Source organism: Galeopterus variegatus, unplaced genomic scaffold (assembly GCF_000696425.1).
Source record: "Galeopterus variegatus unplaced genomic scaffold, G_variegatus-3.0.2 Scaffold3768, whole genome shotgun sequence".
Lineage (NCBI taxonomy): Eukaryota > Metazoa > Chordata > Mammalia > Dermoptera > Cynocephalidae > Galeopterus > Galeopterus variegatus.
This window is the reverse complement of record NW_007729879.1, coordinates 98,918-121,417: the sequence shown is the minus strand read 5'-3', so window position 1 is coordinate 121,417 and position 22,500 is coordinate 98,918. Positions and strand designations below refer to the sequence as shown.

At 34.1% G+C, this 22,500-nt stretch overlaps 1 protein-coding gene across 1 annotated transcript in view; it reads right to left on the bottom strand.

Annotated features, from left to right (window-relative positions):
• Positions 1 to 22,500, bottom strand: part of SLC30A9 (solute carrier family 30 (zinc transporter), member 9) — an 80,386-nt gene that overhangs the window by 9,795 nt on the left and 48,091 nt on the right. Inside the window, exons 8-16 of the mRNA XM_008585941.1 lie at positions 22,317 to 22,384; positions 19,631 to 19,733; positions 14,469 to 14,524; positions 12,157 to 12,292; positions 6,142 to 6,181; positions 5,092 to 5,163; positions 4,534 to 4,641; positions 1,952 to 2,117; positions 964 to 1,093 (exon numbers count right to left, since the gene is read on the bottom strand). Of these exons, the coding sequence (XP_008584163.1) occupies positions 964 to 1,093; positions 1,952 to 2,117; positions 4,534 to 4,641; positions 5,092 to 5,163; positions 6,142 to 6,181; positions 12,157 to 12,292; positions 14,469 to 14,524; positions 19,631 to 19,733; positions 22,317 to 22,384 (879 nt within the window). The remainder of the gene's footprint in view (positions 1 to 963; positions 1,094 to 1,951; positions 2,118 to 4,533; positions 4,642 to 5,091; positions 5,164 to 6,141; positions 6,182 to 12,156; positions 12,293 to 14,468; positions 14,525 to 19,630; positions 19,734 to 22,316; positions 22,385 to 22,500) is intronic.

The window sequence follows — 22,500 nt, the reverse complement described above, 5'->3', positions numbered from 1 at the left end:
CCTGATTGTTAAGATTTACTTCTTTTTTTTTAAGATCTTAAACAGTATAGCAAAATGTTAAGATCTGACAAAAGCAAGCTGTTCCACTCATTATATATCTTCTGTAAACTTTAAAAAAACTATTCTTAATAAAAAAGCATGGATTCTAATGTCAGAGAAATCTAAATTCATATCTGACTCTCTATATATGGCTCTGCAACTTTAGGCAAGTTACTTAATCTCTCTGTGTCTCAACTTGGCTATACAGTAGTCTCCCATATTCACAGTTTTGTTTCCACAGTTTTAGTTACCCGAGGCCAACCGCAGTCCAAAAATAGGTGAGGACAGAACAGTACAATAAGATATTTTGACAGAGAGAGGCCACATTCACATAACTTTTATTAAAGTATATTGTTATAACTATTCTATTTTATTATGAGGTTTTTTTTTCTATTTCATTATTTGTTATTGTTGTTAATCTCTTACTGTGTCTAATTTAAAAATTAAACTTTATCAGATGTGTACATATAGGAAAAAACATAGTACATAAGGGTACTTCACAAAGTTTGTGGAAAATCATAATTAAAAGATAATATGAATCTTTCCATAAACTTTGTGAGGTACCCTCATATATGGGGTTCAGTATTATCCGTGGTATATGAAATCTACTAGTAGTATCGGAATGTATCCCCCATGAAAGGCTACTGTACATTTACCTCACAGGGTGTTGAGAGTAAATTAGATAAAATAGATAAAATGTCTGGCAAACAACAAGCACTGAATAGTAAGTTTGCTCTTCTGCTGTATCCTTCGACCAACTCTATAGGAAATAAAAGGGTCTCTGTCAAATTTGGGAACCTAAGAAATTGAGAGCTATCCAAAAATAGGTTAAGTAAGACCTGTAAAAGAAAATGTTTTATTTACTTAAAAAGTAATTTTTCCAACCCTCAGTTATATAAGAAAATGATGAATACATAAACTTACTTGTAGCATTTGGTCAAAATCTTGTTTTTCCAAATATGATCTTGTAACAACTCGTCCATCGAAATCTACTTCTGCCTTAAATCTTACTTTACCTAATCCCAGATCTGTGGCTTTAACATCGTGAATTGCCCTGCAATCAATAACAATGCATACAAATTTATATGTATACATACACGCATATATACACTTTCATAGTACAAAGTCCAGAATTCTTGTTTTGTCCCATTAGTGATGAAAATGGACTAAGATGGCTTCAGAGAATTCACCGTTAACTGCCACCTATAATTTTCTAAGGTTCACCATCCACTTACCTTTTTTTTACATAATGCCATACAAAGGTGCAAACTTAACAAATACTATTTTATGGTAATTTATACACATATGAATTATAAAGCTTGTGTATTACAGAATCTAACTCTAAATCACTTTTTCTAAAATGCTGTCATGTTGTCTCATAAACCTTTCCGCCCATATATACACTTAATAATTTCCTAAATACCATTTACTCAATTTTTAATTGCAATACAAATGTAAGGCAAACATAAATATACAGGTTCCACATTAAGTTGTTCCACATTAAGGAGCCAACTACTTTGTAAACTACTATTCCCATTATATCATCTGACTGTTCTTTATTCTAAAAATTAAAGATATACAATATTTAAAAGGAAATTTTATAAGGAGTTTCCTAAATGAATCCTTGCTTCATCAAAAAAAAATAAATAACTACTATTCCCATTATATCATCTGACTGTTCTTTATTCTAAAAATTAAAGATATACAATACTTAAAAGGAAATTTTATAAGGAGTTTCCTAAATGAATCCTTGCTTCATCAAAAAAAAAAAAAAAATTCTGAAAAGTAATAAATTAAAAAGTTCTGAAGACTAGGAATCCAAAACTTCTTCTGGAAGTATTTACAAACCAAGCATTTCTCTTTTTTAGTATGTTTTTGTAAGCCTTAATAGCATCACTGGAATAATGCTGACCTTACTGATGGGTCGTTCTCCAGGAGTTCAGTAAGTCGTTGTACTTGTTCTGGCTGGATGGATCGCCCTAAGAGTGCTTCTGTGTTAGTATAGATGAGGAATGCTGAGACCACACCTAATAAGGTGCCTACACCCAAAGAACCAAGGCTGTCATACAGTGGATTGCCTAAATAAAACACGTAAGAAATCAGTAAGTTAACAGTTTCTATTATTTCAATGAGCATTAGAGAGCAAAGAACCAGAACTAGTATTCAAGGGATTTGAAATTAATTCCTAATTCCTTAATTGCCTCCTTTAGTGACTCCTAATAGTTTTACTATACTACAAAATGGGGATGCTACAACTTGCTTCATATTACCTAAGTACTATGTAACTTAATTATTTACAAACTGTTTCTTGCACCTGGTCATCACATGGATGAGGGTTCAGAGCACTTTCAGATTAGAGACAACATATACTTACTAATGACATAATGAAGAGTGCATTTCTTTTAGATACATCAGTAATAATTTTCCTATGCCAGGTAGACAAAATAATTGTGAAATCAAAAGCTGAAAGAAAGGGCCGGCCCCGTGGCGCACTTGGGAGAGTGCAGCGCTTGAGAGCGCAGCGGCGCTCCCGCCGCGGGTTCGGATCCTATATGGGGATGGCCGGTGCGCTCACTGGTTGAGCGCAGTGCGGGTGACCCCGCACCAAGGGTTGCGATCCCCTTGCCGGTCACGAAAACAGACAAAGAAAAAAAAACAACAACAAAAAAACAAAAGCTGAAAGAAATAACCATTTTTTGTGTCTTATTCCTACCAACATTCTGCATGAGAATTAAGCCCTACAGAAAATGATACGTGTGATTTCTGTTCTCATTCTACCAGAGATGATATATAGCTAGTACCATTCTAAATACAAAGGAAAGAAGTTAATTGATTACATGCTATGGGTGCCTTAAAGTGGTAGTTCTCAAAGTGTGGTTCCTGGGCCAGCAACATCAGTATCACTTGGTAGAAATGCAAATCCTCAGGCCTCATCCCAGACCTTCAGAATCAGAAATTCTGGAGGTGGGGTTCAGCATTCTATGTTTCCCCAAGCCTTCCAGGTGATTCTGATTGCAACATTTACCATAGTTTGTTAGGGCTTAACTCTCCCAGAACCAAGAGAAAGGCTGACTTACTATCTTTGAATGTATAGGTAATATTTATATAACAGACACCAATATTTTTAAAATCTTTATAATAAATTTTACACACATGACTTTTATGATTTGAAGTGTTTTTATTCGAAAGGTGAAATGGCATCAATATAATATTTAACTCTTTTAAAGCTTGATAAAACACATTTATTTTGCTAAAAATCTCAAGATATATACTAGTTTTATTAATATTTAGTCAAATCATAACACTAAAAAGTATTCACTTATCTGTACTGTGTTAAAAATGATCCACTTGTAACATAATCTAATAGGAGGTTTGTAATTATAATGTTCAAAATCAAATATTGCTCTTCAGAAATTCAAATTTAAATAATTATTTTTATTTAAGAGTATACACATGTATAAATAATCCTACAGAAATCATATGACTATTAGCTGGAAGAAAACACTTTTTTAAGAAAAATATTTCTTGGCATGTTATTTATATAAACTAATTTGGCTAATTAAATAAAATTTAATTCATGTGAAACAGTCTCATACATATTTTTATAACTTTGATTTAACTGGTTTCTATTATTATGTAAAAGAAAATAAATCAATTAAAAGTTGACTTATACATCAAGTCACACTTTTCTTAAGCCTAAAATTTTGCTAATAATTTATATACAAAAAAATGTCTAAAACTATAAGGGCACCAAAAAACCAATATTTTTAGAAATATTTCAGGTCACAGTGAACATCAGAGAATGCTGGTTTAGTCTTGAAATGAGCATTCAAATTGAGAAAGAGCTATTCGTATTTCAGACTATTTGAAGAAACACTGCAGAACTGTGAAAGCTCGTCACCTAAAATTATTTTAAATACATAAGGACAAATAAGGAAGAATGGGAAAAGTTCCATTCCAACAGAATTCCAACTTTATAAATTTAGTCTTTTCTTACTAAATGGCTGTTTTACAAAATTTTAAAAAATGGTTTTTCTGTCTTCTCATTTACCTGTTTTTCTGTACTATCCCTCAAAACACTTAACTAGCCACCAAAATGAGGATGTAACAAACAAAAAGAGAGTTAAGGAAACAGAAGACAACAGCAGTTATTATTGCCACTAAAACTGGAAGAAAACAAATGAACAAGAGCCATAATACATATTTATTTAGAACTTCAGAGTTTATTAAAGTTCTCTCATATTATCTTAATAAACCTATAGAAAGGTTTACAGCATTACAAAAATCCTCTACTAGTAGACTTATGTCTAATTCAGAGAAACCTGAATACTTTTACTGACCAAATATCTTACACAAATCAATAATTAGTATGGAATTAACATTTAACAATCTATTGGTTTAAAATTACTCAATAATATAAGAGAAAATTCCCATATATGAGAGAATTATTTAAGTAGGGACAAATAAACCACCTGTAATTTAAGAAATATTTACCTGTTATAGAAGTAAGGCCCATGCAAGTAGCTGCTATTATCACTCCCAAGACTGCTGCAGTATCCTCCAATAATATAACATTTGTACTAGGATCACGACTTTCCATTACTTAATCAATGGGGGAGAGACAAGTAAAGAAAATTACTAAAACCTTAATTTGATACCATCAGGTGATAAGTATCCATTTAAAATCAAGATTAAATTAAGATTTTAAAAAATATAAGAAATCATGATTTTAAAAACCTTGTCCAATGTAAATATAATTTCTTAGCTTACATGTCAACAGTAACTGATATATAAAGTCAAATTACTTTCTCAAGTCAGATAAGCATATATAGAAATACAGTACTTCGCTTAAGTCAAATCCAAATATAAAATATCCATGTTCAAACTACACTACATTTCTCTTTTAAAAGAGGTGATATATACATAAGAGCCACATAGGGAGGCCATTGCAATAACATTTTGAACACATCTATTAGGCACAAAGCAATAGTACTAGGTAATTTTAAGCAAATAAAGGAGATGAAATAAACCCCTGGTTTCTAAAATACATACCATATTTGTAAAATGACATTCCTTTGGCCCGAGCACTCCTACGAAGTTCATTTACAGCAACAAGAAGTGTTGCTGAAAGAAAAGCATTCATATCAGCAAGGAAAAAATTTCATACCTCAAAACTTTAAAGGTGGCATTTCAAAAGCTAAATAAATAAGTACCACATTTTAACACCAGGGTTGGCAATAAGGAAAAGTTCTATATTAACTAGTCATTATCAAGACCCTAATTCCTTATTTCTAAACCATAATAATTAAATATAATTGCTATATCAACAGCCTTAATTTATTAAACAGCCACTATTTGGCAGGTACCACACTTAAGCACAACCACTTTCGATTGTCCCAACCTTTTGAGTCAAGTGGTATTATCACAATTTTATGGACTATCAAAGATGAAGGGATCTATAAATATATAGTTATGATCTGTTAATTAAAAATAATACGAGGGTACTACAAAAAGTTCATAGAAAGATTTGTATTATCTTTTAAGTCTATCTTTCCAGTTCATAGAAAGATTTGTATTACCTTTTAAGTCTATCTTTCTAAGAACTTTTTGAAGTACCCTTGTATTAATTTAAAAAAACAGATGAAGAGAACACTACACATAGAAAGTGATTATGTTTCAGGAGTAAAGATACTATGAATTAGGCAGTTTCACAGTGATAGTAGCAGTGCTCTGTCATAAACTGCTATATAGCCATATATTTCAGAAACTTTGAAATATTCATATTGCGAAAAGAAACTTTTGATTAAACTACTAAAAACCTGATTTTTAAAAATTCAGTATAGTTATGTTTTCATACTCCATTTCAAATGTTCTGAACATTATAATATGATACTCAAGAACAAAACATAGCTTTCCCCTTGCCCCCATCCTTTACAAAAACAACCATAGTATATTATACAAAGACTCTCTAAAAGTAGACAAAGCTTAGATTCCTATTCCCACAGTTTTCCTTAATCAACAGAACTTAACAACTGTAATAATGGACTGCTGAATATATATTACTAAATTAGTAATAAAGAGATACTCTGTGACAGTACATACCTCCTTCAGAGACCAATGATCCTGCTAAAATACAATATGCCTAAAAAACAAATGTTAAAACAGAGCATAAATATTTCTTCAAAGACTCAGAACTGTTCATAAAGTTTATAATGTCTAAAACAGAAACATAAATTCAAATCTAAGCCAGATTATAAACATTTTAATAGGAAAAAACTCAAATTAGGACAATGAGATTTGAACACAAACATCTGAAATCTTGGGTTATGGACACCAGATGCCCTAAGGTTCACACCCATACTCAAGTAACTTCTGGATTTTGCTTAGATGCCCCATACCAAGAGAATTTTGATTCAGAAAGATAAGTAGTTATTAACAGTAATCAATTACTTTTTTTTTAGTAATACTATGTTCCTTACAGTCCAAGGACATTGTTCAGTTAAATAAAGATGGCAAGAGAAGCTTTAGTCCAATGTATACAAAAAGTTAATGTAGCAAAACAATTTTTAAAAAAATTTTAGTAAAATTCAAACCAAACATCTACACAATTTTCAATATACCTTTCTGAAACCCTAGTCTTTCCTGAAATAGAGGTTTGAACATTTCAAACCTAGTCCAACACTCTTATAATTCTGTTAAGAAAACCGAACTACCAAGGTTAAGTGATTTGCCTGCGTACATAGAAATGATAGCAGAGTAAGAACTAGAATGCAGGCTTTCCAGTCTCAATTCTAGGCTCTTTCCACTGAATCTAAAAGCCAACCTAAAGCACAATTAAAATAACAGGTAAACTTTCCAATAACTCTTTTTAATCCTTCCAATCTCCTTCCTGAAAGTACTTAAGACACACTTATCACCCAATAAAAGGATTCCAAAATAATACCTAATAAACATAAACAAGTTTACAGTGTTTTAAATTTATTATTGCCATCTGGGTCTCTCAGATGAGTGATTCAGTCTTTGGTGAAGCTTCAGGGCGGCCAGGTAGTGTTGAAAGCAGCAAGTGGAGGCGCCACCCTAGCAGCCAGGATTCTAGACTATGGTGGCTAGTGATGGACAGCCCCAGAAAAGACATCTCCAGGTAGAGCTAAGAAAAAAGAGCAGTCAGATGTATCTGTCTCTCCCAGAGCTTCAAAACATTATTATTCAAGATCATGATCAAGGTCAAGAAAAAGAAAATGGAAGTCAGATAATGAAGGAAGAAAACACAGGAGCCAGAGCAGAAGCAAAGAGGCAAGAAGACATTAATCCAAAAATAAATCCCCTAAGTCAAGATCATGATCAAGGTCAAGAAAAAGAAAATGGAAGTCAGATAATGAAGGAAGAAAACATAGGAGCCAGAGCAGAAGCAAAGAGGCAAGAAGACATTAATCCAAAAATAAATCCCCTAAAAAAACAAGTCTGAGGAACATAATGACAAAGAATATTCTTCTGATTAAGGAAGAGAGCGACTAAATTCATCTGAAAATGGTAAGCACAGACACAAACGCAAAGAAAGAAAGTCATCAAGAGGCAGAAGTCACTCAAGATCTAGGTCTTGTGAAAGATGCCATTGTAGCAGAAGCAGGGAGCAGAAGACGACCCGATCCAGGAGTAGGGAGTGGAAGAAGTCATGATCCAGAAGCAGAGAGAGGAATAAATCACAATCAAGAAGCAGGGAAAGAAAACGTTGGATTAGGTCTCATTCCTGCTCAAGATCAAGACAAAGACATAGGACTAGAAGCAGGAGTAGGACAAGGAGCAGAAGTCGAGACAGAAAGAAGAGAATTGAAAAACCAAGATCTAGCAGAAGTTTAAGCGAGACTCCTCGTCCACCTCCCTTCAGAGGCAGAAACACAGCGATGGATGCACTAAAGAAGCTTTAGTTAGGAGGTTGGAATGGGCAAAGAAATTACAAGAACAGTGAAAAAAGGAAATGGTTGAGAAACAAAAACAGCAAGAAATAGCTGCAGCAGCTGCAGCTACTGGAGGTTCTGTTCTCAATGTTGCTACCCTCTTGGCATCAGGAACTCAAGTAATTCCTCAGAAAGCTACGGCAGCTCAAATGGCAGCCCTGCAAGCTAAAGCTTTCACAGAGACTGGAATAGCTGTGCCTAGCTACTATAACCCAGCAGCTGTGAATCCAATGAAATCTGCTGAACAAGACAAAAAAAGAAAAATGCTTTGGCAAGGGAAGAAAGAAGTGGACAAATCCCAGTCTGCCGAAATATGGGAAAAACTGAATTTTGGAAACAAAGACCAAAACGTCAAATTTAGGAAATTAATGGGTATTAAGAGTGAAGATGAAGCTGGATGTAGCTCAATCAATGAAGAAAGTTATAAGACTTTGAAGCAACAGAAAGAAATACTTAGAAATCTAGATGTTCAGTATGAAATGACAAGATCACAAACCCACACAGAAAGAGGAATGGGTTTGTGTTTCATATCTTCAATGTGAGGAATGGATGCAGCTAGCATTCTAGCTTGTGTGGGTGTTGCACTGACTTTAATTTATTGAAAAATACAATTTTTTGGTAAATATCAGATCAGTCATACTGATTAGTGTTGTAATCAGGTTAAATCCACTTCCACTAAACTTCACAGGAATACAGAAGGACAATAATTTTTAGTTCACAGAGTCTACTTTTCAAACTATATAAAAGCTGCAGATGGGATAAAATCTCATACATGGATTTTTAATGTCTGCTGTGTTGTGTACTTTTGTACTTAGCCTTATACAGATATTTTCATCTCTTGAAACATGAAAGAAATGTTATGTAGATGTTCTTTAGAAGATCTGGCCATTTGGTACATAATCCAACACAAATAAGTTGAGTGGTGATGATAATAAAAATGTTTTTTTTCAAAATGGTGTTAATTTTTTAAAAAATTATTTATTTACGAAAAGGCTATTGTCTAATGGAACCCCATCTAGTCACTAAAAGACACAAGAGCTTCTAGGAGCTTTAAAACTTATACACAACTGAAAAAGTAACTAATTAATCTCTAACTCTAGAGACTGCTTTGCCTCCGGAAAGTGATGGTGTACAAATTAGACAAATGCTAGGACAATAAGGTATCTATAAAATGACCAGTCTTTTTGGAATAGAGGAAATATATTTGTTTGTTCATTTTAATTATATGAAACGTATTATGGCCCAAGATCTAGCAGAAGTTTAAGCGAGACTCCTCGTCCACCTCCCTTCAGAGGCAGAAACACAGCGATTGATGCACTAAAGAAGCTTTAGTTAGGAGGTTGGAATGGGCAAAGAAATTACAAGAACAGTGAAAAAAGGAAATGGTTGAGAAACAAAAACAGCAAGAAATAGCTGCAGCAGCTGCAGCTACTGGAGGTTCTGTTCTCAATGTTGCTACCCTCTTGGCATCAGGAACTCAAGTAATTCCTCAGAAAGCTACGGCAGCTCAAATGGCAGCCCTGCAAGCTAAAGCTTTCACAGAGACTGGAATAGCTGTGCCTAGCTACTATAACCCAGCAGCTGTGAATCCAATGAAATCTGCTGAACAAGACAAAAAAAGAAAAATGCTTTGGCAAGGGAAGAAAGAAGTGGACAAATCCCAGTCTGCCGAAATATGGGAAAAACTGAATTTTGGAAACAAAGACCAAAACGTCAAATTTAGGAAATTAATGGGTATTAAGAGTGAAGATGAAGCTGGATGTAGCTCAATCAATGAAGAAAGTTATAAGACTTTGAAGCAACAGAAAGAAATACTTAGAAATCTAGATGTTCAGTATGAAATGACAAGATCACAAACCCACACAGAAAGAGGAATGGGTTTGTGTTTCATATCTTCAATGTGAGGAATGGATGCAGCTAGCATTCTAGCTTGTGTGGGTGTTGCACTGACTTTAATTTATTGAAAAATACAATTTTTTGGTAAATATCAGATCAGTCATACTGATTAGTGTTGTAATCAGGTTAAATCCACTTCCACTAAACTTCACAGGAATACAGAAGGACAATAATTTTTAGTTCACAGAGTCTACTTTTCAAACTATATAAAAGCTGCAGATGGGATAAAATCTCATACATGGATTTTTAATGTCTGCTGTGTTGTGTACTTTTGTACTTAGCCTTATACAGATATTTTCATCTCTTGAAACATGAAAGAAATGTTATGTAGATGTTCTTTAGAAGATCTGGCCATTTGGTACATAATCCAACACAAATAAGTTGAGTGGTGATGATAATAAAAATGTTTTTTTTCAAAATGGTGTTAATTTTTTAAAAAATTATTTATTTACGAAAAGGCTATTGTCTAATGGAACCCCATCTAGTCACTAAAAGACACAAGAGCTTCTAGGAGCTTTAAAACTTATACACAACTGAAAAAGTAACTAATTAATCTCTAACTCTAGAGACTGCTTTGCCTCCGGAAAGTGATGGTGTACAAATTAGACAAATGCTAGGACAATAAGGTATCTATAAAATGACCAGTCTTTTTGGAATAGAGGAAATATATTTGTTTGTTCATTTTAATTATATGAAACGTATTATGGCAAGAAACTAGTCAATAAAAACTATAGGAAACTAGTGAATAACAATGTAAATAAGCCTAGTTTAATAGGCTTCTTATTATGTAGATCTGTATGGTATAATAAGTTATTAAAATGAGATTGCTTCTGTCCTCTTCTGGCTACAACCCAAAATAGAGAACAAAGTAGGTTACAAAACCCCCATATCCGGGCCAGCCCGTGGCTCACTTGGGAGAGTGTGGTGCTGATAACACCAAGGCCACGGGTTCAGATCCCATATAGGGATAGCCGGTTAGCTCACATGGTACTGACAACACCAAGTCAAGGGTTAAGATCCCTTTACCGGTCATCTTTTTAAAAAAATAAAAATAAAAATAAATAAATAAATAACAGAACCCCCATATCCAAATATGAGGTATTATATCATCTATTCAGGTCTTGCACAGAAGGTGGCCCAAGCCTGGGGGTCTCCACCCACTAGACCATACCCTTGTTCCACACCCATCAGACCATACAGGAAGAGCTGAGGTTAAGGAGGCCAAAAGTGAAGATTTCTTCAGTGAAAACTGTTAAGCTATTGAGATTTCTCAGAAAGCTGGATGTGTATCCCCCAGAGTTTGGCTATCATAGCAAACTGTGTCTGATACACACCTGAACAATAAATCTATAGTCAAGTCTACTAACTGATATTGGCTGTGTCAGCAGAGGAGATGACTATGTTTAGGGAAAAACTGCACTCCTACTGAAATTGTGTTAAAGATGTCCATTTTAACACATAGGGCTCAGACACGGAACCCTTAGATCACTTGCCCAAAAGGCATTCTTGCCAAATGCAAGGCAACTTCAGCAGTGCCTGGAACTACACCATCAGATGCAGAAGCTGAGAGGTGGTGCTACATGACCAATTTGTGCCTGTTGGGGAGCTATAGTCAGAGAAGCCAAACAGGGTAATCTCTAAGAAGTGTCCATGACAGAAAAAGACAGCTTTAAACATCTACAAAGGCCAGCGGAAACCAATGCAAAATGACATGTAGCTAGGAAAGTAGAACTTTTTTGTCCCTATCCCAAACTTCAACACTGCCTATGGAGCAGAAGAGAAGGGTAGAATCTCTAGGTGGGAAAACAGAGAAGGTGACCCTCCTCCAACGTCCCATTCCCCCAGGGCAGGCTTCCTACCTGAAGGAGGAGGAGAAGCTTTAACTTTAAATGCAGTTCCAATTTATGATTATTACATGGAACTGGATATTTTAATTACTGTTATGAGACTATTCTTGGGACTAAAAGTGAACAGAGATCTTGTTCTTCAACTGCAACTAGAGAAATTCATAGAACTGATTTTAACCAAGGAGGAAGAGTTTAACAATTGTACTTAGAGATCCTCTTGTTCAATATCATTAAATTATATGAATTTAGAGGTCATGTCCAGTCATGTTCCATAAAACACAACTACAGATACATAACCCTATGACACAGTCAAGAAGGTGTTATTGAGGTTTGTCAACACCAATATGACAAAAGCATTCTACTGTACTCAATTACTACATCATATTACTTCAAAACTGAGGGGGAACAAACAGGATTACCCATAAAAGGGATTCCATTGGTTGAGGATGAAGCAATCCCATGACTCCATGGTACCAAGATAGTCCTGCCCCCATCATGAAAATACCAACACCACTAATTAGCGAAGAAATATAGCGCATATTTGAAAATCCATACCTGGAAAACAAAAAAGAAGATTGCAAGAAATACAAATGATTTCCTTTCAAAACATATGCTTAACAGGTCAATGAAAAAGAAAACAAAAAAAACTTCTAGGACTATCAAGATGGTACAGTTTTACATTTAAGTAAAATGTAAGTGCCAAATTCAAGTCTAATCAAAAAAGTAATATATAATGTGGAAAAAAACTGTAATATCTTTGAAAATACACAAAAGTAAAACGAATACCATTTAATTCAGCCTATTTTGATTTAGTAGAGCTACTTTACATAATATGTACCACAGATATAAGTGAAATTAATCTTTTTAAAAATGAATTCAGATGTTTAATGAACAGGATAACAATTAAATTTCCTTGTAATGCAGCTTCTAATTGAATATTTCTGTCTTTTTATGCAGCCAGTCTATGATTTACATTACCTATAAGTAAATGCTAGATACTGAACAGTTAAGTACGTATAATTTATTGTTTATTCTGAATAGTTTAGCACGCAGCAACTATTACTAGAACTAAGAGCTTCAGTTTTCTGGCTAATTTTCTAAAATCTCAATTATTGTTCAAGCATCTTTGATCAATAGGTACATTATTTTGCATTATCATAAGTACTTACACACTACTGAGTATCAAAGGATTTCAAAAATACGACATACTATAGGAGGAAAAAAATCAGGAGTAAATAGGGTAAAAATATTTCAGGGTATATTTATTCCCAAACCCAAACTCTATGGCACCCTTCTCGGAGATGCAAATTTAAACAAGAATTCTTAATTAATCTGCTCCTTGAATTCTTTTCTGCGAAGATGTAATTTGCCATAGAGAATTCCCAGTTTATAGATGGGACAATGTTCTACCAGCTTGATTTAGAAAAAATTATTTTCTTCTTTATATAAGTTTACCCCCATAGTAATATAAAATATATATTATTTAAGTTAAAGTAAGTTAAGAGCTAAATTAAATGGCATTACTTTCTTTTTAGGTGTTTTTAAGAAATTTATAGGTTCCTATTGAAAATTTTAATTATGTAGATCTACACTGGCCAAGCTGATAAGCCACTAGCCACATGTGACAATTTAAATTAATTAAAACTAACTATGCTTTAAAATTTAGTTCTTCAAGTGTACTAGCAACACTTGAAGTGCTCAATGGCCACATGCAATTAGTGACTATCATATTGGACAGATATAAAATATTCCCATCACTGCAGAAAATTCTGTTGGGCAACACTAAAGTCAATTACTGAAAATACCTTGAGAAGAAATCTTCATAACCTAAAGTTTAAAATTTTTACCCTCTGTTTTAAAATTTTTGGTATATGAAGCTAGTCGGGAAAAAAATGTTTTTCTTAAGATGGTAAAACACTGTAATGATGTATAGTTAGCAGACTAGAGAACAAGCTGTTCTCATACTAGGCTATTGATAATTATAGGATGTTAAACTTTGTTACTATTCATAAGAAAACAGTAGTGCCTTGCTTTCAAGTAAAGAAATGCATTTGTAAGGAATAAAGAAGACTCCTTTACAAAAATAAGTAAATCTATTTTGCCTTAAAACTGATCAAATTATATTACTGAAGCTAGTTAAAAAATGACACATGTGGAACTCAAAAGTTTCAGATGGTTGTGTTAGTAGAAGCAACAGAAAAAAATCTCTGTTCAAATAATGGATATGAGTCAAAATAATATATTCTAAAAAGTATACTCATTTTACAAATAAATAATTTTGAAATATTAACAATAGTATTTCCAAATCACAACAGAAAGATTAAAATTAATTAAAGTAAGTGTGTACTTAATAGAAGTTATCACCAAAATTTTAGATTGGGCAGCCTATGAGTCTAAATCTGGAATATATGTTTCCTTGAACCAAAATAAAACAGACCTCCAAGATCAAAATATGTGCTCTGTTACTAATTATCAAATATGCAGAGGACAAGATCTGCATGCTATGTTATAAAACATAAAAATAATTTAAGCTCTATTTTCAAATTATACCTTGAATTTACTTTGACACAGTGATGGGTCCTGCACTTTAGATACTACAGTGGAAGAAATGATCAAATCTTTAACAAACTGCAGGTATATAAATTACAGGAGATTTCTTAAATTCAGTTGCTTTTATTTCAATGACTTGTCGCCAAAACAAACAAAAACAAAATAAAGGCAATGTCCTTACGGATGAGTAGGATCTGGTGTCTGAACAGACTTACTGATGCCCAGTGCTAGTAAACCCTATGAAGAAGAATAAAAAGGAAATAATCATTAGCAAGATGAAGAGTAAAATATAATAAAGCCAAACTCGAGGGTACATACTAACAATGTCAAAAAACACACCAGTGCTAGTAAACCCTATGAAGAAGAATAAAAAGGAAATAATCATTAGCAAGATGAAGAGTATAATATAATAAAGCCAAACTCGAGGGTACATACTAACAATGTCAAAAAACACACCGAACATATGCAAGTCTAATGGCCCAGCAATTCTGGTTTCCAGTACTTATGTTAGAAAAATAAAGATGGACCCAAAGGGGTTCAAAACACCATTGTTTATAAAGATGAAAAACTGAAGGCAACCTAAAAATATATCAAAGGGAAATGGCAAAATAAATGGTAAACCATAAATTACTTCTACAGAAGTTTAAAAGAATGGGGTTTTGGTAGTGCTTTCTGTAGACATACCAGTAAGTGGAAGAGGGTAAAAAACAAGTTAGGAACCATGTGCACAGTACAGAACAACTTATGTTTTATAGTTTCTTTTCTTTTTTTTAAAAAAAAACTTTTTAAAGTTTATTGGGAGCCAAATATGAGCACAGACCTTGGAAACACCATCCAACAGAGTCAGAGAAGTGCCCCAAAGTCTATTACAAATAACAAAGGCTTTACAGACAGAAAAGGCTGAAGAAAGCAGAATCAAAGAACAAAAAATGGATTGGTCATTTCAAAGTTACTTTCCTTGTAAGGTAGGGACAGGGAGTCAGAACAATAGGAAAATAACTGATTAGTTAATTGTAGTTTCTGTAAACTACACATAATGTAAAGTTCAGGAAAAGATCTTGAAGGAACACCCATTTAACTATGTTTATACCTCTGAGGAGAGAAGCAGGATTAGGATGGTCTATACTATCTAATTTTTACAGGAAGAATAACTTGTACATCTGTACAAATGAAAGACAGTAAAAAGTTTAAACATATATATTTTACATGGACACATAACATTTCTAGTAAAACTGCAAAACCATGCACCAGAAGTACACGCATCAATGTATATAGGGCAGTGATTATCTGGGGAGTGGAACAGAGGGAATAAAGATGGAAGATCAGTTATAACTAAGATTTTACTTCATTAAAAAAATCTAAAGTAAATATGGCAAAAATGCTAACATGTCACTAATCCAGGTTACCACATTCCTTTCTTTCCTTCCTTCCTCCCCTTTCCTCCCTTCTCATATGCCTTTCTTTCATTTCTATTTATTTGATTTTTTAAATTTTATCCATTGTTAAAAGACTTACCTACTGGAACCTCTCAATATTAGTATGCTTGCTCCTAGTAAGCTCTTTCTGTTCTAATTTGATGGGAATTTAGAAATCATATCATACAACTATCTTATTAGAACTATTTAATAAAAATACAAAGCCTCTGTGTGAATTCTCTATGTGACTTTACTTGATTGATCTGGAGTTTTTCCTTTCTTTCAGCATGATATCAAGTAATCAGTTAGGTAAAGTTTTTAGTTAACCAAATTCTTCATAGATGAAGTTTTCATGTAGGTTATAAGACCCCACACCTCGCTCAGCCAGTGAGCGGGAACCGGTCTGTATGTGGGATCTGAACCCTCAGCGGGAGCGCCACCGTGCTCCCAAGCGGCGCACTGTAGCAGTGCGCCACCGGGCCGGCCCCTATAATAAAAATTTTAAATGCTACTATAGGTCTCGAAAGAAACAACTTTCAAAAGTACATGAGAAATAGAATTTCTATTTATTCAGTAAGGTCCAGATGAAATATTTTTCATCAAAGCCTTTTTGAAAACCCTAATTAAGACATACTCTTCACCTAGGAGTTCTCAAAGCACTTGATACCACATGGTCTCAAGCTTTTATTTACCTCTTATTGCTGTTCAGTCTTTTACAAAAATTCATTTGTTTTTCTGGTTCCAAACCTAATACATGTTCATTGTACAGGAATTCAAACACTATAAAAGAGGGGACCACTTAAGAATCTGGAGTATATTTCAGACTGCCTTTATATACACCTGTATACAGTTTTTAATGTGGCTTTTGTGAATATGTGCCAGATTTCAAGGAGGGGATATATGTGTGTTTAAAAATATGATCACAAACTTATTGTACCTTATTTTATGAAATTTTTCTTTTTTTTAATTTTTAACTTTTTTTTTTACTTTATTTTTCCTTGTCAAGCTATAATTTTTTTTCTTTTTTCTTTTATGAAAATTTTCTAACACACAGATGATGGCTAAAACAATTCAAAAAACCCAATAGAATGTTTCAATAAACTTAACTCCTCCATCATTAAGCTTCAACAATTATAAACAGGTGATCAAATCTGTTTTATCTAATCCATATCCTACACTTCCCTCATGAATATTCTGAAGAAAATTACAAACATCATAACATTTCATCTTTAAATATTTTAGATGAATTTCTAAAAACATTAGGCCTCTTAGAAAATACAGCCACAAGACTATTATCATACTTCTAAAAATTAAGACTAATTCCTTAACATTATCAAATATCTATTTAGTAATCAATTTCTACATACAGAAAATTTTATTTTTCAGGTAAAATTCACATACAATGAAATGCACAAATTTGGAACATACAGTTGAGTGTTAACAAATGTATACCCCTTGTAACATTTTCCACAGAACCTTTCCATCACCCCCAAAAGTTCCCCTGTGCCTCTTTTTCAGTCAATTCTCTCCCACATCAGAATCAAACTATTTTTCTGGTCTTTTTTTTAAAAACTAAAGATTAAAGTTCCAGCATAAACACTGTTTTGTTTTCACCTTCTTTTAGTATACTACTGGAGATACATACATGTTGCTTGCTGGAAAAGTAGTTCATTCCTCTTTTATTGCCAGATAATATTCAATTGTATGAGTATAGCACAGTTTGTTTATCTACTCTGCTGTTGGTGAACATTTGGGTTAATTCCAGTTTGGGGTTTTTTTGGCCATTATGAGTAAAGCTCCTATAAACATTCTTATACAAATCCTTTGGGGACATCCATTCCCATTTCTCTTGGGTAAATACTTAAACGTGGAATTGCTGGGTCACAGGATATATATTTATAGGACACAGCTAAGCATTTTCAAGAGTGGTTGTACCATTCTACACTCCCCAGCAATGTCTGAGAGATATGGCCACTCCACACCTTCACCAACATTCGGTTGTCAGGCTTTTTAATTTCAGCAATTATAATGGATGTGTAGAGGTATCTTGTGCTTTTAGGATACATTTCCTGATGACTAACGGTGTTAGCACTTTTTTATGTGTCCACTAGCCACAATTCATGTACCTTTATCTGTGAAATACCTGTTCAAACCTTTAGCCTTAAAAAAAAAATACGGTTGTCTTTTTATTACTTAATTATAGAAGTTCTTTATCTTGGATACCAGTACTTTGGATATATGCTTTGTGAGCATCTTCTCCCAATCTATGGTTTGCCTATTTATTTTCTTAAGGATGTGTTTCAATAAGCAAAAGTTTTCAATTTTGATAAAGATGAATTTGTATATTTTTTTCTTTTATAGTATTGTTTCTGTGTCCTGTTTATGAAATCTCCGCTTACCAAAGAATCTAGAATATATGCTCCTAAGTTTTCTTCTAGAATCTTCATGGTTTTGGCTTAACATTTGGGTCGATGACCCACCTCAAATTTGTACATGGTGTGAGGTAAGAGTCAAAGTCCTTTTTTCCCCCATATGGATATCCAATTTCTCCATCACTGTTGAAAAAAGTTTCCTTTCTTCACTGAATTGCTTTGGTGCCTTTGTCAAAAGTTAACTGGCCATGTAAATGTGGTTCTCTTGCTGGATCCTCCATTTTATTCCACTTGTATGTCAATCCTTATGCCAATATCTCACTGTCCTAATTATTGTAGTTTTATTAATAAGTCTTGAAGTCCTCCACATTTCTTTTTTCCCCCCAAGATTGCTTTGAATATTCTAGGTTCTTTGCATTTCCATATAAATTTTAGAATTTATTCAGTTCCTCAGTTGGTACAGAAAAGTCTGCTGAGATTATGATTGGGATTGAATTAAATCTACAGATCAATTAAATATTTTGTGATACTACTGTAAATGGAATTTGTTAAAATTTCATTCTTCATTTATTTGCTGATAGTAGAAATGCAACTGATTTCTGAACATTAACCTTCTATACCTATTGATTTTGAATATATATATATATATTTTTTCCTTTTTGTCTTTTTTTGTGACCGGCAACGGATCGCAACTCTCAGTGTCGCACCCATACCGGACCGGGACCGGCAATGGGATCGCAACCCTCGGTGTTGCGCCCACACCTCACTCAGCCAGTGAGCGGCCGGTCTGTATGTGGGATCCGAACCCTCGGCGGGAGCGCCGCCGCGCTCCCAAGCGGCGCACTGTAGCAGTGCACCACCGGGCCAGCCCTGATTTTGAATATTAAACCAACCTTACATTCCTGGAATAATACTTACTTGATTATGACGTATTATCATTTTTATATATATTGGTAGATGAAACTTGATTATATTTTAAGGATTTTGAATCTATTTTCATGAGGAATACTGGTATTTTTTTTCCTCTTGTAATGATTTTGTAAAGTTTTGGTATCAGGGTTATGTTGGCCTCATTAGGGAGCTTAAAAGCATTTCTTTCTCTATTTCTGAAAGCCTGTGTACTATTAGTATAATTTCTTCCTTAAATGTTTGACAGAATCCTCTTGATATTGTCCCATAGGTTACTGAGGCTCTCCTCATTTTTTTCAGTATTTTTTCTCTCTGGCTTTAGTATGAATGTTTTCTACTGTTACATATTCAGGTTCCATGGTTATTTTACTTCATCTCTCAAAACTAAAACAATTTTCATTGTCTTCTACAAGCTAACTACAGGAACCATTCAAAAAACAAAAAACATTTTTTGTGGTTTTTTTGGTTTTTTGGTGGCTGGCTGGTAAGGGGGTCTGAACCCTTGACCTTGGTGTAATCAACACTGTGTTCTAACCAACTGAGCCAACTGGCCAGCCTGCTCCCTCAGTTTTCAAACAGGTCAACTTTTAGATGCCTAAAAAAACTACTCTAAAAATTAATTTTTTAAAAAAAGCTTTTATCCTCACCTGATTACAAGTATCAGATAATGAGTGTATAGCTTCTGAGAACATACTTGCTGAACCCGTATAAATCCAGGCAAGAAATTTAAAGAAACAGTTTAATCCATTGCTAGGAGAGAAAGAGAAAATAATTTAGCACAGGTTTGGATAAAAATTTCCATCAAAAGCTTATTTAATTGACTGTATGTTCCTCTATAATAGATTGTGTTAAAAGTAAATTTAAAAGAATGCCTAGTCTTAAAGAATTTATTATTGTTTAGGTAACAAAAGTACAAATTTGAAAAATAAAGATTATGGTACCATTAAGTACTCAAATGAAGAGGCATGCTATGTGTAACTAAATTAAGTGCATTCTGAGAACTGATGAGGAAAAGGGTGTTCTATATATAGACAACATGAAATTAAAAAGGAAATCCTCATTTCAGTTAGGTAAAAGAAAATCCATTCTTAATACTGTCCAGTAGGCCAGTGACAAAGGCAAGACTTTGGTAAGGGTCAGTTTATTTAACTAGGCAGATGCCACAGAGGAGGACAATTGCAGATCAGTCTCACAGTCATATCAGAAAACCATAGATGCTAAAATAAACATGGTTAGTTCTGAGGAAGCTAGATGCTCAGATTCCAACAGTAATGACTAATATGCCTTATCTCAGGCACTATTACTAGTCACCATGTGATATTACGATTCTATTATACAAATAATAACCACACCATTTTGTAAATGAGGAAACTATATATCCCTTCTAGCTACCCTTTTCCCCTCTCCTCTACTTCAGATAATTTCTTGCGATTCTATTATACAAATAATAACCACACCATTTTGTAAATGAGGAAACTATATATCCCTTCCAGCTACCCTTTTCTCCTCTCCTCTACTTCAGATAATTTCTTGAAAAAATCATATCTATTCTTGCTGTCTCAGTTTTCCTCACTTCATAACAAGTCTTCAATCCACTAAACAATGGCATCTACCTTCAGTACCCCAGTAGATTTTTCTTATCAATACTACCAACCATTCCTTGTTGCTAAATTCCTGGAAAACTTTTAGGATTTCCCTTAACCTCTCAAAAGCACTTGCCACTGTTTCCTTAAAATACTGTCTTCCCTTAGCTTTCATGATACTCCTGGCTTTCTTCCTACCTTGCTCCTTACTGTTCCTCAGACTCGTCTGCAGGCTCTTTTTTCTCTACCCATTTCTTAAATGTTAGCATTCTTCAAGGATTTTTCTGAGGGCTTTTTCTTCCTCACTATATATATATTCTCCGGGTGATCTTAACTACTCCTATGGCTTCAATTGTCAACTTTATACTTAACTCACAACTCTAAATCTCTAACCCAGATCTCTCTCCTGAGCTTCAGACCAATATATATTAACAATAACACTTAAGTACATTTTATGTACCTGGTATTATGTTAAGCAGTTTACATGTATTATATACATCCCTCCAATGAGTAAAGCTATAATTACTATCCCCGTTTTACTGGCAAAAAGAACTAATCTTAGAGACCATCTCCACCTGGTGCCCCATAGATGCCTCAAACTCAAAGCCGAACTCTTCATATTCTATGCTCCCACCCTGCCCCTCCTTCCAGTGCTCCTCTCAGTGAATGGTGCAATGTCTATCCAGTTGTTCAAGCCAGAAATCTGGGCACCATCCTTGACCATACCTTCTAAGTACTTCTTGAACTTGTCCATGTCTCTCCATCTGCACTACCACTACCCTAGTACAACATCATTCCTTGCCTGTATTATTGTAAATGCCTTCTAGTTTAGTGCCCCTCCAATCCTTAAAGAACTACGTATTTTATCTTTATAGTTCCAGATCCTATCACAATATCTGACACATATATTTTTTAATAAAAGAATTATAGAATTGATGCTTGAATATATCCTAAAATAGATTAATCAGCAAAATGGATAAAAGGTAAACAAAACAGTAAGAATCAAGAAGACAGAGGAAAAAAGAGGCAAAAGCATCAATTACATTCTTCCTAAGTGGGTTAAAAATAACAAACACAAAAATATTCTTCAGTACCTGCAACTCAGACAGGCCTAAAAATAACCTTGGCCAATCTAACTTTAACAACAAAAAGAAAGCTTCTATCAACTCCAATAAAAATGAGAGGATTTTCAGGTAGCAACTATTCTTAGATTTTAACAACACAGAATTAAGGGGCCAGCCCGTGGCTCACTTGGGAGAGTACGGTGCTGGTAACACCAAGGCCACAGGCTCAGATCCCTATATAGGGATGGCTGGTTAGCTCACTTGGGAGAGTGTGGTGCTGACAACACCAAGTCATCTTTAAAAAAAAAAAAAAAATTGGGCCGAGCCCGTGGCGCACTCGGGAGAGTGCGTGCTGGGAGTGCAGCAGCGCTCCCGCCGCGGGTTCGGATCCTATATAGGGATGGCCGGTGCGCTCACTGGCTGAGTGCGGTGCAGCCGATCTCACAAAAAGACCAAAAAAAAAAATTAGAATTATACAGAACACAAGCATGGGTATCTATATGAACTCATACTCTTTCCCCACCACTCTACTGACAATAATAAAGACTTATTCAAGTTCCTCCTAAAACAATATAAACCTCTAACTCTGTAGCTAGGTACCAGGTAATAAAGTTACATATTCAAGGTTATACATATACTAAAAAGAATATATTTCTATTTTAAGAGGCCTATTTTTCAGTACTTACATGCAAATGGCAACCATCACCACTTTTCCTGGTCCCTTAAAGAACACTGATGCCGTTCTGGAGCGCGGCTGTAAAAACAAAACAAAACAAAAAATCTCCAAAATTTCCCGGAAAAGGACTACAATTGGTGTTTCTGACACACCAGAAAATTTCTCCATTATCAAAACCTTTGAACAACTAGGTT